General features: G+C 43.3%; 1 protein-coding gene across 3 annotated transcripts; it reads left to right on the top strand.

Annotated features, from left to right (window-relative positions):
• The first annotated feature begins 257 nt into the window (after window positions 1–257).
• Window positions 258–15,591, top strand: LOC121299016 (tyrosine-protein kinase Fes/Fps-like). Of its 3 annotated transcripts, none has more exons than XM_041226453.1 (19): window positions 258–710; window positions 4,452–4,677; window positions 5,009–5,182; window positions 6,374–6,470; window positions 6,775–6,958; window positions 7,164–7,301; window positions 7,418–7,537; window positions 7,761–7,883; window positions 8,338–8,524; window positions 9,500–9,583; window positions 9,875–10,084; window positions 11,786–11,908; window positions 12,752–12,805; window positions 13,159–13,277; window positions 13,421–13,515; window positions 13,908–14,031; window positions 14,231–14,388; window positions 14,638–14,760; window positions 15,056–15,591. In XM_041226453.1, the coding sequence occupies exons 2-19, from the start codon at window positions 4,453–4,455 to the stop codon at window positions 15,196–15,198; spliced, it is 2,481 nt and encodes an 826-aa protein (XP_041082387.1). In that variant the 5' UTR covers window positions 258–710; window position 4,452; the 3' UTR covers window positions 15,199–15,591. The 3 variants fall into 3 exon arrangements, with proteins under 3 accessions (XP_041082387.1, XP_041082386.1, XP_041082389.1); XM_041226452.1 differs by having other exon boundaries at window positions 4,449–4,677; XM_041226455.1 differs by lacking the exons at window positions 258–710; window positions 4,452–4,677; window positions 6,374–6,470 and having other exon boundaries at window positions 5,100–5,182.
• Window positions 15,592–16,098: the final 507 nt, after the last annotated feature.

The raw sequence follows: 16,098 nt of genomic DNA, 5'->3' as shown, positions 1-16,098 counted from the left end.
TCTCCCAGGCTGCTCCTGTATGAGGGTGAGCTGTACTTTCCCTGTCCAAGCTCTGCCACTTCCAGGTCAATGGACATGCAGTGTGGTTGTCCATGTCACTCTGGCTCTGAGTTTGTTTAATTCTGAGGTTGCTCTATGGTGAGGTATATCAGCAGAACACAACACACACACAAGAAAAAACCTGCAACTTCCTGGTCTTATTGCAGTTTTCTGGAAATAGCTGGACTTCCTCCCATTGGCGGGGCCTGTTCTGTTTTTTTCTGCTGCTTTGTTTTCAATCTGCTGCCTTAGCTGTTTCCTCTGGCGTGTTAAGAGTTAAAGATTTTACAACACAGTTCATGTGTTGGCTAGTTTAAAGAGGAAGGAAATTGGGAGAGAGAACAGCTTCGTACAAGGAAAGTAGCTGCACAGAGACTGAGCAGAGCGATGGTTTGAGACAACTGGAGGGGGCAGGGGGCGCTGAGAGAAGTGACAGGGAAAACTCAGAAACTGGATAAGGTTTTCTTTTAAAACAAACAAACAAACCAAAAAAAAAAAAACTCCTGCAAATTGGGGACACGGTTGCAGAAAAAGTGAAGTTTGAGTTTGCAGAATCGAGGGTCACGTTCTTGTCATTTTTGATCTGAGTGACGGGACAGCAGAGTTTACACTGGCCTTCCTGCACAGCCCGAATTTAGGGACTCCAGTTTGTGAACCGCGGTTCAACTCAGGTAAGGATCACCTTTGCAAACAAACTACTGCTGTGTAGGGAACTGAGGACAAACGTTTCGGCCAACACCTTCGTCAGTGGTAAAACTAACAGGTTTACCTCCTGAATTTATAGTTTACTGTCAAGTTCATATACGACTTGCATCACTGTAACAGTCCTGCAACTTCTACCAGCAAACATTTTAAATGAAGTGTGAATGTACCGTTTCTTACCAGGTCACTCCTGTAGGTGAGAATCTGCTCTCATTGATTTATTGTCTGTGTGAGGATGTTAAGGTTCGTTATTATTTGAGCAATTTTTTAGTTTTCAAGAAATATGGTGCCAGTTATTTTTAAATGAAGAAAAAAAAATCCTTAGAGTAAATGAGCAATGAGTATATAGTCGTCATTTCCCTTTTCTTTTCATAGTGTTTTGCAGTCGCTGTGTGTTCTCTCAGGTTCAGTCAGGGCTGGTCGCTACTGTAGCTTTGTCAGAAGCCCCTCTCCCGCCATGTCTGGTTTTTAGTATCAGTGGAATACCAAGACATTTTTCTCAAAGAAACGAAGACATTTTTTTTTGTTTGTTTAACTGAAATAGAACTGAGGAAACCAGCCTGCTTCACTATCACAAGTATTGTTCTGCTTTTAAAAGGAACTGACTAAGAACAGTTTTAAGTGCAGCAGCTACACTGTACAGACAGTTTCCTGACAATCTAGGTTAGCACTGGGGGTGTGAAAGCGAGGAATGTGCAAACAGTTCACACCTGACCATCCTTTCAAAAGAAATGCAGAGACAACAATTCCACTCCAAGGGTGAAGTGCAGGAGAAGCTGCCTTGTAATGTGAACAGTTAAATTCAGTGCTATATAGTTGCAGACAAAAAAAAGAAAGAAAAAAGAGAGAGAAACCACAAAAAGTGATTTCCATAATTTCTAATTGTTCAATTGAAAGATATAAATTAGAGTTTCAGCTTTATAATAAAAGAATGAATTATTAAATAGCATGCAAAAACTAATTTAAAAAGTATGATTAGAAACCAGCACCTGAGAATTCTAGAATAAATAAATACATAATCAATTGCTGAAGTAGATTGGAAATTTATGATTCAAAAAGCACTGTGTGGCTATTATTGACAAACACAAGAAAACAGGAACTACTGCAGCTAGCTGCAGGTGTGGAAGAAAGATTTCTGCAAACTCTGGAAGAATCATTCGAGCAGCCCAACAAAATCCTAGGATTACTGCAAAAGGTTTGACACAAGAATTAAGAGAAGATGGTCAAGAAATTCACAAGCGAACAATTCAACGATGCCCTGAGATGAATGTTCATGGGTGAAAAACCAAGATGCAAACCTTTGTTAAAAACAACACAAAAGAAAGCGAGGTGAATACTTTTGAGAAGCCTGATGGCTTCTTCAACCAAATATATTGGTCAGATGAATCCAAGAAAGCAACAGTATGTTTGGAGGAAGAGAGGAGTGTTAAATATGGTGCAGGTTGTGTGATGCTATGGGCTTGTTTTTCTTCTTCAGGCTCTGGTGACATTTGTATTGTAGAAGGATCAATGAATGCTGCAAAATATCAAGAAATGTTGCACTCATTTGTTACTCAGTGCTAGAAGGCTTATTAGACAGGCGTTTGTATTCCAGCAGGATAATGATCCCTAAGCATTCTACAAAGTCTACAAAGGAATTTCTGAAAAAATTGAAGATTCGTTATGGATTTGCCATCTCAGTCCCCAGACTTGAATCCCATCGAGATGTCATGGATTGACTTGAAGGCTGCTGTTGCAAAAAGGAAATTCAAAGTCGATTGCAGAACTCAAAGCTGTATGTGTTGAAGAATGGGCAAAAATATCTCTGGAAAGATGCCAGGAACTGGCTTCAAAATAAGACTGCAAGCTTTAAGAAGCTAAGGGTGGGCACACAAAATACTAATGTAAAAGTGCCCAAATACTTTTGTCAAAGTATGAAATTTGTTTTTGCATGTTTTTCATTTTATGCATGTTATGCAATAATTTGTTTTATTATAAGGCTGAATCTATAATTTTATATCTTTCAGTAGAACATTTCGAAATTCTAGAAATCACTTTCTTTGTGGTTTTTCTAATCTTTCAACTGCTCAAATACTTGTCTGCGACCTGCGGTAAAAAATAAAATAATAATAATAATAATAATATCCTTGCGAGTAACATTGTGTACAGTGTAGACATGGAATTATTGCAGGAAGTTCTGTGAAGGTCAGTGTGTCCTTTTTTTTTTTTTCAAAATACTCACCTGAGCTATTAAAGGCTACATCTTAGAAACGGCAAGTCTGATCTGAGTATAACTTGGAATGAGTGTATGTCACTGTGGCCTGTTACACACAACTTCATTTGTGTTTTATTTGTGCAGCAATGATCTTAGGTAGGTGCTGTGAGAGATCCCCCCACAGAGCTCCTATATCTGCTGGGTCCTGAATACACTTTACAGTAAAATCCCAGGACTAGAACATTAGTGTCTCAGCCTTGGTTTTTAAAGCTTCCCTGTATGTTTGTGGCTGGCTGGTAAAAACAATATCTATTCAAGGTGCAGGCAGCCCATGCTGTTCATGGGCCAAATTATCTTTGGTAATTTAAGACTGGATACAGAGATGTACAGTAGCTGTCAAAAAATGTTTGTACTATTAAAGGCACTGTTAGTTTTTATAGTTAGACTACAAGAGGCTCATCTACTGTCTCAGTAAAGCTGCAACTTCACTAGGCTAGGACTACACTTCTGAACAAGTGGAAATACTTGAATACTGCTGCTAGTTACTGCTGTCTCTCACCTTAATGTGAAAGCTATGTGCGTGTGCGTGTGTGTGTGTATATATATGCACCTCTATTTGGGTTTGAGCCGTAATATTATTTATATACCCTATGTATCTTTTAGTTTCGTTTTGTTTGTGTATAGTTATGTCTGTGCCAGTTACACTATACGCTTTGGTGAGAAATTGTTAAGTCAGATGAAATTCGAAAGGTGTATGTCCAGATCTTTTCCAAGTAACTTGTAAAACGCTCTTGTTTCTCCCACTGAACGCAAAATACAACGGTGAGATTATAAGTAAGTGTTTTTCTTTATTTATTTTCTGCTCTTTTCAAAATGTTTGTTTAAATTCTTCTGTTGCTGGTGTGAAGTTGTTTTTTTTTTTTTTGCGGTATCTTTTTTTCGAATGTAATCAAGGTCAATCAAGGTCACTCTTGAACGCAGGACTTAAAGGATGTGTTGCTGTAAGAATATCTCTGTTAAGAAAGGGGAACAAAACTAAAATATGAACAAAAACACAGAAAGGGGACAATGGAACAATGGTCAAAGGTTGACAGGTGGACAAAACACCTGTACCTTCTGCCAGTTCTGTTGTCAATTCAACGCTTGTCGTCTTTCTATTCCCTATATATATATATATATATATATATTCCAGCGACCACAAAACAAGAACTTGGGTTTTGGTTTTGCATTTACTGCTGATATTCCTGCATGATTTGACTGGGTGTGCATGACTTGTAGAACTCATCTGTCATCTGTGATTAAGATTAGGATGAAAAAGGATAAAAAAAAATCTTCTGTTTTTAAATAACAAAAATGCAATAAATGCTGCATTAAAAAAAAAAAAAAAAGTACCACGGCAGTACTGCTGGCCAATAAGAGACAACACAAAGCAAAGGATTGTGGATGAACTCTGTGTTCCTGTTAAGACTGGCTGGACTGACTTCTCCCACTCTTCTCCTCTGTCTCTCCCCAGCAGGATGGGTTTTGGCCAGGACCTATGGTGCCCCCAGGGTCACAGCACCTTGCTGCGGCTGCAGGACTCAGAGCTGCGGCTCATGGAGGTGATGAGGAAGTGGATGACGCAGCGCGTCAAGAGCGACCGAGACTACTCCGTACAGCTGCACCACATGTACACGCAGGTTGAGAAACAGGAGGTGGCGCTGCAGAGCACGGGGCTCGACTACATCAGCCAACTGAACAAGGTGAGACGTGTCGGGGTTCCTCCAGTAGAGGGGATCGCAGAAACTGCCGCCAGATTTGTGATTGATAAAAGTTTACAATTACTAAAACATCGGGTATTCTTTGTTTTAATATATATGTCTGTGTTAAGGTGGTTTCACTATGAGCTCCCTGTCAGCTCTAGTTTCTGTCAGATGCTATGGGTCAATGTCGCTTACTCTAACACTGTAGTACATTCACTATAATGCTTTTATTAAAAATAAAACAACTAGGCTTTACAACAGTCACTGTTTCCTGTTGCCAGCCTACTGTACGTTACTGAAGCTTGCCCTTTCTCCGCTCTCCCCTCCCCAGTCCTGGAGCTGTATGGTGAGTCAGACGGAGAGCCTGAGCCGTATTCTTCGCAAGCACTCAGAGGATCTGAACTCGGGGCCCCTGAGCAAGCTGACCCTGCTGATCCGAGACAAGCAGCAGCTGCGCAAGACCTACGGGGAGCAGTGGAGCCAGCTCAGCCAGGACCTCAGCCGGGTAAGAGCAGAGGAGCTGCAATGATTCATGACTGTGCCATCACAAGGAACGGGGTGAGATCTTCATCACCACCACCACCAGGACCGCTAACAGAGCAGCGCTAAAGGACTGTCTTAAAGGCACTGTTAACATGTAGTCAGGGATCATTGCATGACCGATAGAGCTGCACAAAGTGATTATTCAGATTGAGATCTCCATGCCAATCAAGTGACAGCTGCTTGGATTTGTGTGGATTGCTGTTTTCTGCATTCTATGAAATCCAAGCAGGTGTTTGTTCACTTCTTTCACTCGGGATGGTAAATTAACCTGATCAGCACCATTTGATGTCTTATGTGGATTTGCTCACTCAATTGAAAAGCAAACATTTACAGCATAAATGTCTGACCATGCAAATGCAGACCTGTGAATAAGGGACCATACAAAACCCAGCTGAGTGCATCTCTTTGTTGGTGATATTTATACACACAGACACGTGCGCGCACACACACACAAGGCGCCTCGGTTATCAGAGCTATGACGCAGCTGCTTTACAGGTTGCAATTTGAGGTTCAACTTCTTTTTTTTTTGTGAATGAATAATTTTTTTTTATTTGGTTTCTTTTCCCACCCTTTGGGAATAGGGAAATGGGGGAGTTTTTAGTCCTTCTCCCAACATTGTAAAAAAGGAAGTTTTAAAACTGTCGTGTTTGTTTTGCAGTTCTCTTATTTTAATCTTACTTGTTTTAAAGCTGACATTCTCAGCAGGGTAGGGTTAGGGCAGCGTAAAATGTGCCATGTACTGCAGTACTTGTTCCATACAAAAGACCTCACTGTTTTTACATTTGTATGAGGTACTGTACCTCGGTATTTTCACTGTCCATGATGGAAAGATTAAAATGATAAACATATTAAACACATTGTATACACCCAGCTTCCCAAGCACTTTGAAATTCCTTTCATAAATGACAGAACTACAGGGTTACACACCTTACTCGAACATCTTCAGTGGCAATGCCACGGCACTGTAATGACAATGCCTTCATGCTGGACTGAGTGCAAGTGGTAGAATGGTACCACTAACATTTGCATATGCTATTTGTCAGTGGTATCACACTGGACATCCGCTGCCTCCCAGCCCCTCAGCTCTCAACACCAGACCACGCTGCCTCCCAGTGCACTGGTTCCAGTCTCATGTTGGCGGTTCTGTCCTCAGGTGACACAGACGGAGCTGGAGAAGCTGAAGTCTCAGTACCGCCAGCTGGCGCGGGATACGGCCCAGGCCAAGAAGAAGTACCAGGAGGCCAGCAAGGGTAGGGATCAGGGAGCCAGGGAGTCGTGATGCAGGGCAGAGAGCAGGCCATGTTGAATTATAGAACAGGATTAAAATGTGTGCGTTCATTCTTAGAGATCTGAGTGTTCTGAGAGTGATATTCTCTAGTTGTTTTAGCTTTAAAAACGTGCTTTTTATTTATTCTCGTATAGCTATAATACGATTTGGAACTGGAGGCCAAAGATGTTTTAGCTAAACGCACAGGACTGGATTTGTTGAGGGGTCTCATGGGGGTCTGCTTTGGCACTACAGTCATAGTATGTATGTATGGCTCTGTCCTGTAGACAAGGACCGCGAGAAGGCGAGGGAGCGCTACATGAAGCTGACCTCGAAGCTGCATGAGATTCACAATGAGTACGTGCTGTCAGTGAAGGGGGCAGAGGTGCATCAGAAATACCACTACAGCCAGTCCCAGCCCGCGCTGCTCGACGCCCTGCAGAGTCTGCAAGAGGAGATGCTCCTGGTACTGTGAGTAACACTCTGTTTTCACAAGAGCTGTTCATTGCATCCACTAGGTTGCTACAGGAAGGGTCCCTTTTGATGTTATACATGCTGTATGCAGAAGTTCAAGAGGTCATTTTATATCTTAAGCAAACACCTCAAGCTGTGATTGCCCGGGATAGACTCCCAGGACCCCAATGTCCTGACCTCACCTGTGCCCTTCTACCCCAAGGAAGGACATCCTGCAGGAGTACTCTGACTTGACCAGCCTGGTCCAGGAGGAGGTGCTGCTGGTTCACCAGGAGATTGTCCACGCCGTCAAAGCCATCGAGCCCAAACGGGAGTACGAGAGCTTCATCGAGCAGAACAGGTACAACCAGGAGGCTCCTCTGCCCTTCAGGACTGAGCTCTGCCTCTGCACACCTGAGCCCTGGGTGAATCCCAAACCCAGGCAGTGATCAGGGCTGTGTGTCTGTCTGTCTGCAGGTCTGTGGGGGACATACCGCCAACCGTGACCTTCGACACAAGTCTGCTGGAGGATACAGATGTGCTGCAGGCGGGAGAGCTGCAGCTGAATGACCTCACACTGGAGGGAATGCAACACAGGTGAGCCCCGCTCCTCTATTCACCTGTCCTACCCTGCCCAGCATCCAAGACTTTCCTAAAGGATGTTCCAGACCCGGTCATGTCGAGTGATTGACAAAGGCTTGGGTAGTTAAAGTTCATGAAAAATATAACACAAACCCCCTGTCTGCCCCACCCTTAGCTCCCCTGAATGACTGCTGTGAAGGAGGCCGATACACTCACCTTGCCTCTGCTCTGGTTTCAGACTGACCACGCTGGAGGAGGAGGTCCTGTCCCTCACCACCTCACTGAGCTCCCAACAGACCACCATCAGCCAGCTGGAGCTGGAGCTGCAGAGCGAGGAGAGGAATGCTAACTTCGGGCAGCGGTGAGGAGCAGGGAGGGGCCCACAGGAAGAGTACTGCAGCATCAGGGCTGGGTCCAAGTCCATAGCACTTTGCAGCCTGATCTTGTCAGCTCTCAGGAGCTAGGGTTAGCCTGGTCAGTACTTGGACCCCCCCAGCTCAACCAATGACCCTGCATGGCATTGGTAAAGGGGGGCACTGTGCTGTAGAATGGCATTCTTTTGAAGATCAACGTCTGTGTTTTAGCTAGATTCCATTATCTGTTATTATAATTCCTATTGAGTTCCTACTATAGGCAACTACAGATGTTGCATCCAACATAATTATATCACTTCAAATAGACACTTGGTGATTTTATTGCATAGAGCTTCCAAACCTTCATGAAAGCACACCTGGAAGCAGAACCAGGACAGTGTAAAGCTGAAAACAGCTGCAGGGTGTGGATTGTGTGGTGAATGCCCTCCCCCTCCCCTCCAGGGTGTACCAGTTCAGTAAGCGCAGTGCCCTGGAGGACAGTCGGCAGCAGGCGATGGTTATCATGGGGACGAGAGTGAAGCTGGAGGCTCAGCGAAACATGCTGGCACAGAGGCTGCACCAGCTGGGTGATAGAGACCCACCCCCGGCACTGGAGCTGGAGGACGACCGGGTGTCTAACTGCTCCATGGTGAGTCGAGCCCAGCCGGCCACAGCACGGCTATGCATTCAACATTGCAGCTTTAACACTTCCCTGCACAGCGACCTCAGATGGGGACAGATGCGAAAAACTCTTCTAGTCTTTGCATGGGGACATGTGCAAGACGTAAATGCATGATGACCTCATACGAGGAAGCCATTTTCTCCCCATATACAACGCTTTTTTTTTTTTTTTTCCACTGAATTTTTTTTTTTTATTGTGTCCAAAACTACTTTTGTATTTTCAGTATTCCATGCATGAAAGGAGAAAGATATAAAACATACGCAGACAAACAAGCAGGCTACATGAAACTGAAACTGTTGGAAGAGTTCTGCTGATTTATAGTTAATTGGATCAAATTTAATGTGCTTGTGACTGTGGCTTATAGATTTACCACCAGGCCATTTAACAATCAAGTCAGAATTGTTTCTGTTTTGTAACATTTTAAAAGTCTGAATGTGGAAGAACAAGTAACATGATAAATAAAGATAATAGCAGAGCCAGATACTGTATGAAAAAAATAAACCAAACCACAATGGAGTATTGAAGAAGATGAATCCAAAATCAAGCCACTGACCAGCTTCAGGACTGAGCCTCTGCACGCGCACTCTGCATCACATCATAATTCATACTGATAATCACTGCCTGCCTAACCACACAGAACCCACAATTTAGTTATTTTTAGACCAGCAGATTGATACTTTGTTCTGAGCATCATCTTTATTCTGTTTAGAAACTGCTCGCTGCCCCTGAAAGAGAGGAAGCGAAACCAGTGGCATACTATGAATTAAAATTCCATTTTGTTGTATTTGACTGAAACTTCCACATCCAGTTGAGCTATTTTTTGAAAGTGATGCTGTCTTTGGGTTTAGTCTCCTTTGCAGAATGTTTGTGCCATAAATCCTGCTCGAATGTGTGCAATGTAATAAAATGCTGTGATGGTGCCGATTGGCGGTTGTGTTTCAGGAGCGAGACAAGGACAGCAGTAAGGTTCTCAGCCTGGAGTCAATCAAGAGTCACATCACTGGCATTTTCAAACTCAAATACTCGGTGAGTGAACATTTCGAGCTGCACATTAGAGCGTTTACAATACTGATCTTGAACTTCTTGAGATTGAATCTGTTCCTCTGCAGCTCGCTTTATTTCTCTGTGTTTAAATGAAATGTCATGGTTCACCATGTCGTGTTAAAAGAAGTGTAGAACAAAACAGAACAGAGACAGTACAGAGAGGTACGGTGTGAACATAATCAACAACAGATTAAATACACACTGGGAATGGAATAAAATAAACCCCAAGCCTTTTCCCACCCCCTTCACTAAACGCTTCTCTCTCTTTCTCAGGTGCCCCCTCCCCTGCCAACGATCCCAGAGCTCCAGAAGCCCCTGTCCCAGCAGGCCTGGTATCACGGCGCGATCCCCAGGCTCGAGGTGCAGGAGCTGCTGTTGAACGACGGGGACTACCTGGTGCGGGAGAGCCAGGGCAAGCAGGAGTACGTGCTGTCGGTACACTGGGGCGGGCAGTGCCGCCACTTCATCATCCAGAGCGTCGATGTGAGTGCAGCACACAGTGCAATGCAATGGAAAAGGGGTTTTAGCGCTTGCTATTGAGGTGTAGGATGACGGTGATGGACTGAGAGTGGAGTGTGTTAGTGTGTGTTGTTAAGGTGCAGGGTGAAAGAGCAGGAGAGCTGATAATGGGCTGCTGTATTGGTTATTAAGGTGTAGGGTGAGAGTGCTGATGTTGCATGCTTATCCTCACTCCAGCCTAATTCTCACCCAGAGTGGGTGAACACCCCAGTAATTTGTACAGGGCGCAAAATCGTTTCCCTCGTACAAGAACACTCGCCATGCACCATGTGTTCTTTGAGAAATTACCTCTCTTAATTTCATCCCACAAACCTGCTTATTGTCAGTTTGCCAAATGCTGCATGGCCGGGCTTTGCTAAGTAACCACAGGATATAATTTAATTTCCAACGCAACTAACAACCAATAAGCAGCTTGGCTGATAGTGACATTTTGGGCAGCCTGTCAAATGCTGCGTGGGCGGTCTTAACAGGATACAGTTCAGTTGCAAAACACTGGCACCAAATTTTTCATCTTTAGTCAGTCTTATGCAAATGCACACAAAAAAACACACAGGTGCAGCACCTGATTTGAGAGCTCTCATCAGTCCACAATTCATGCCTTTTTTAGATAATGACACATTGTTTCGTTCCAGGTATGATACAAAACGTGCTTGTCCTGTAGTAAACGATATGCATTTGTTTAAATGTAAAGAACGACTAAATATTAAAACACTGCTCTTTTAATTCACAATTTTTTTCTCTTTTTTTTGGTCATGCTCGTAATGTGCTGTCATAGGCAAATGTGAAACCTGCTTTATGTCACGAATTATACATTGTGAAAACATGAAGCTACAAGTACAAGTCAGGCAAGACTGGATGGTGCTTGTGGCTTTTTCCCTTGCAACTGTGTGGCTTGCAAAAACATCATTAAAGCCGAGACCTTCATGAACTCTGTTATTAAAAATCAGTATAAGATTAAACAATGTATTACCAGCTCTATGAATAATGGTATTTATCTTATCTCATGTCCTTGCAAATTACAATATATAGGTAAAACTTATAGTCAGCTTTGGAGACGCATCAGTGAACACAAAAATGCCATCCGAAGATGTGACCCCAATTCTCCCAAAGCAAGACATTTCCAAGATGCTAATCAAACGTCTGTCTCAGCATTGAGTTTTTGTGCTATCGAAAGAATGTCACAGTGTGAATCTAAATGGATTTTATATCTTAAAACTATGCAGCCTGATGTTTTGAATGAATAATTCAGGTTGTCTTGTTTCCTGTGAGCACGCTTGCCTGCACATTTAGAGGTATGCTGGCTCACAGGAATGCAAAATTAAGAAGCCATAAGATCTCAAAAAAAAAACTTTCACAGACCTGGGGGTGAGAATTGCTCTGACGGGGTGAGGATTAGCCAAGGCTATTTGTCACCTGGGCCTAGAGGTGAGGATTATTTTAGGCGATTTCTCACCTGGATATGACTGGGTGAGGATTAGCCAGGGTGAGATTAGAGTATTTTAGTGCCTGTGATGTTGCATGCCAGTAGTACAGGAGATTTGCCATTATTACAGTACAGAGACCACGCAGGAGAGCTGAGAATGGGGTGTCTTCATGTTTATTGAAGTTCAGCATGTTATTCTGATGAGCCTATGTAACTCCCTCATGCTCCCTGTCTGTCTGTAGAATATGTATCGTCTGGACGGAGAAGGATATCCCACAGTCCCCCTGCTCATCAATCATCTACTCAGCAACCAACTCAACGTGACTAAGAAGTCTGACATTGTCCTGAAGAAAGCTATCCCCAGGGTAACCCTGCCCACACTGCACTGGGCTGTCCTTCACTCCATCACGCAAGGGAGAGTGGAAATAACCCAAACAATGCACAAGAGATTACTTAAACACACATTCTACATCCACGATTCAAATAAATAAAAATGCTTTCATTGACACTTTGAGTGGTGGTAAAGTTTACATTAAGTTTACATGATTTTCAGGTTTGCAAACAGGAAGAGAAGAAAGCTTTCATTATTGCTCTTGAAAGCACCAAATGAAAAAAAAAAAAAAAAGATACCATGCTACCTATCATTCTAGAAACTTCCCACAATACTACAGCTCCCCCGATTGCAGACGTGCACGGTTACTGTTTGAAGCAAGGCTTAGTTGGGTTTTTTCTAATTGTTTTTAATCAGACTGTTTCAGTGTCTCCTTTTGACTTGAGACAACGAGAGCTAATGATAATTGCAGTCTGTTGTATTGATTAGATACAGAACACATTCTTGCTCTGAATAATTACACAGCACTTATGTCAGTCATTCATCTGACAGGATCAAAGACAAAGGTCTTCATTTTTATTTTTAGAGGTAAAGCAACTGAGAAACCTTTTTATATATATATGTTAAGGGTACAGTCTGTCTTAAATGCACCAATTCTACATGGTTGTATTTCAGAGGTGTAAAAAGCATTGTAGACTGCCTGGACCCAAGCCATGGCAATGGAAAACAAGTAAGGGGAACAATACTAAGAGCAGACAGCTCCTGATAGAAATACAGCTTTTTAAGGACCCTCTCTGTAAATGCAGTCTCTTACATAACGAGGCAGCCATCTCATAATATCCAACCAAATAATGCTGTCTGTCTTATCTGTACACAGGACAAGTGGGTTCTAGAACACGATGATGTCATTCTTGGAGAGCACATTGGCAGGGTATGTACATGCAGGTTACATGACACAGTTACAGTAAGGTTACAGGTACTCTGGTATCAACACTCCCAGACTAATGCCATTGTAAACCTAAACAGACCAAACAGGAGTTCTTCGTGGCTGTTCTCAATGCCACATGCAGGGTTGGGTGTATTTCCCAGTGTTCTCTGCAAGAGAGTTCCCTCCAATGGTAACCAAAAAGCGCTAATCACATTTTGGTTAAAAAAAACAAAACAAACAAACAAAAACTTAGCGATTTAGTAGTTTAGCAACAGAACAGTCTTTTAAGGAAAGCAGTTTTGAAAATGTCGAAACTTCAATGTGTTTTTGGGTTTGCCGGTCTGTCTCGCTCTCAGGGAAATTTCGGGGAGGTGTACAGTGGCCGGCTGCGCTCTGAAAACATCCCCGTCGCTGTGAAGACGTGCCGCGAGAGCCTGGCTCCAGACCTCAAGAACAAATTCCTCATGGAGGCCAGGTCAGCCCTTCGCACCCCAGCACAGTCTTACTGTCATCCCACTGCCCAGAGCCATTGCTTTCTGTACAATATCAGCACATTGTTTTCAGGATTATCTAGGCTTATAAAAATCTTGTAATGACGCGCCCCACTTTCTGTTGCAGGATCCTGAAGCAGTATGACCACCCCAACATTGTGAAGCTGATTGGCGTGTGCACACAGAGACAGCCTATCTACATTGTCATGGAGCTGGTGCAGGGTGAGAGAACAGTGGTGTGAAAGGGCCTGTATGGAACTCAACAACTGTTTATGTAAGGTGTATTTTTTTTTACATTTTGACCATTTTTAAACTTTTATATTGCATTCCCTGCCTCAAGGTGGCTTCACATGTACCTGCATGGACCTCTCAGAACTACATTTCCCATCATCCTCCTGCTTACTGGTAAATCCATCTCAGTTACATATGTGAGCAGGAGGATGTTACATGTGAAGCCATCTTGAGGCAGGGAGTGCAATTTAAAAGTGTAAAAAAAAAATGGTCTACACCTTATGTACCCTTTTAAGCTTGACTCGCTCAGGACTGGAATCCGCGCCCAATCTGTTAGCCAGGGTGAACTTCACATACTAACTCACACTGCCTGTCCCGTGCAGGAGGGGACTTCCTGACGTACCTGCGGAACGAGGGGCAGCGTCTGAAGGTGAAGGAGCTGATCAAGATGGCAGAGCACGCAGCTGCTGGCATGGAGTATCTGGAGAGCAAGAAGTGCATCCACCGGTGAGGAGAGACGATAGGGATAGGAAAGGACCTCAAGCAGTAGCGTGTATTAGGAGTGTGCACTGAAACACATTTTTATTCAAGAAGACCTCTGTATTGATTCCACTGCGTACTGGTGCATTGGAATGTATTGTATTGGAGAGGAAAGAAGTTCTCTAGCAGTGTTATTGAGATGCCTTCACCCCATCCCACCCCCCAGAGACCTGGCTGCACGGAACTGCCTGGTGACAGAGAGGCACATTGTGAAGATCAGCGATTTTGGGATGTCCCGCGAGGAGGAGGATGGGGTCTACTCTGCCACTGGGGGGATGAAGCAGATCCCTGTCAAATGGACCGCCCCCGAGGCCCTCAACTATGGTATGGGATAGCATGCCAAGCTGTCAAAAAAATCTGTCTTGCCACGCTCTGTATTGTGCCCCTCCCTTCTCTTTCCAAGCACCAAAAGCACACAAACAAGAGGTTTTAGATTCAGCTTTGCAGTCTGATGGGTTTGTATGATTTTATTTATTTTTCCTGTTGGGTTCTGGGCACGCAGTTTTTTTTTTTAATTTTATACAAGTTAAGGGTTAATCCTCTCTCCACTGCTGCCCTCTGCCTGTGTTCCAGGGCGTTACACCACAGAGAGTGATATTTGGAGCTTTGGGATCCTGCTCTGGGAGACCTTCTCACGAGGCACCACGCCCTACGCCACTATGACCAATCAGACGACACGGGAGGAAATCGAGCAGGGTAACATTCTACATGTGTTAAAATACACTGCAGCCCAGCACTCTTGCCACTGAGCTACTCAAACTCAACTTTTCATAATGCAGCCTAGCCCTCAGTGAGCTCCTGAAACCCACTACCTTTCACATTACAGCCCAGCACTCTAACCACTCAGTTACTCAAACCCTTTACCTTCTGCACTGCAGATGAGCAGCGCTCGCTTACTCTAGTCACTTAAACCACTACTTCCCAGCACATCTGCCTGAACCCACTGCATAATGTAAACACTGCACAGTTAAAAGCAGCTCTCCCTTCTCAGGGTATCGGATGCCACCTCCCGACGACTGTCCACCTGACATCTACAGTCTGATGTGTCGATGCTGGGAATACGATTACAAGAAGCGCCCCCCATTCAGCGTGATCCACAAGGAGCTGAGCAGCATCTACAAGAAGCACAGATGATCCCTGTGTTGGCTTTGCATGTAATAGATGACTCATTTATGATGTGCAGGAACAGCTGTCGCTCCATGGCTACACAATCACCTACAGAGGTGCACAATGTCATATCGGTCACAACCCTATCAGCTACAAAAATGATGCCGTGTAGCTAAAAAAAATAATAATAATTTTGTTCAGACTCATCTGCAGCTTGATACGCTTTATTTCTCTGGTCGCACAGATTCAGGAACAGGTTTAACAGACTCTGCATCCCAGTGCTTTATCACTTTAAACCAAACTGAAACTGCGTTTTTCCAAATGTTTGCTTTTTATATTGACATGTTAGTTTCTGATAAAGGTGTATACATCTTACTGATTGAAATTGTTTTAGGCAGTTTTAATAAAACAAACAAACCACTGTTTAGTGTTTTATTATGATTTTCAAAGAACTTAAGTCAAGGTGTTGGGTTGTTTTAAATTACTTCCATTCAATACTGCAAAGGCATGCTTTTATCTTATCTCTACAGCGAGTGCAGAGTTAGCATCATGGTCAACGTGTACTCCAAAGCCTTTTCACAAGTCTGGAGGAACATCACAACTGAAGGGTAAAACGAACAACTGGATTTACATATAAATGCTCTGTTGAGTCGAAGCTTTTGAGGTAGTCTTACAATGTAATGATTCTGTGTTGATTAACAATTACATGCCTGTCTTCCAAAGGTAGAGTCTTTTAAACAAACACACAAGCTAGACAAATCAGACAGGAAAAGCTCCTTTTTTAACACAATTTTACCTGAAAACATATTTGTTTTGTTCTAAATTAAGAACTACAACAAATAACAGTACAAAATACAAAAGCTGAACCATTGCAAAGTGATTGCACTATATATCCTGCAGGGGCAATGCTGAGTAAAGCAACACAAC

This window comes from Polyodon spathula, chromosome 24, assembly GCF_017654505.1.
Source record: "Polyodon spathula isolate WHYD16114869_AA chromosome 24, ASM1765450v1, whole genome shotgun sequence".
In the NCBI taxonomy this organism is placed as follows: Eukaryota; Metazoa; Chordata; class Actinopteri; order Acipenseriformes; family Polyodontidae; genus Polyodon; species Polyodon spathula.
This window is presented reverse-complemented; position numbering and strand designations above follow the sequence as displayed.

Coding starts and splice junctions, on each gene's coding strand:
- LOC121299016 (XM_041226453.1), top strand. CDS start 4,453: ATGGGTTTTGGCCAGGACCTATGGTGCCCCCAGGGTCACAGCACCTTG. Junction 14,032..14,230: donor AGCAAGAAGTGCATCCACCG/GTGAGGAGAGAC, acceptor CCCACCCCCCAG/AGACCTGGCTGCACGGAACT. Junction 14,389..14,637: donor CCCCGAGGCCCTCAACTATG/GTATGGGATAGC, acceptor CCTGTGTTCCAG/GGCGTTACACCACAGAGAGT.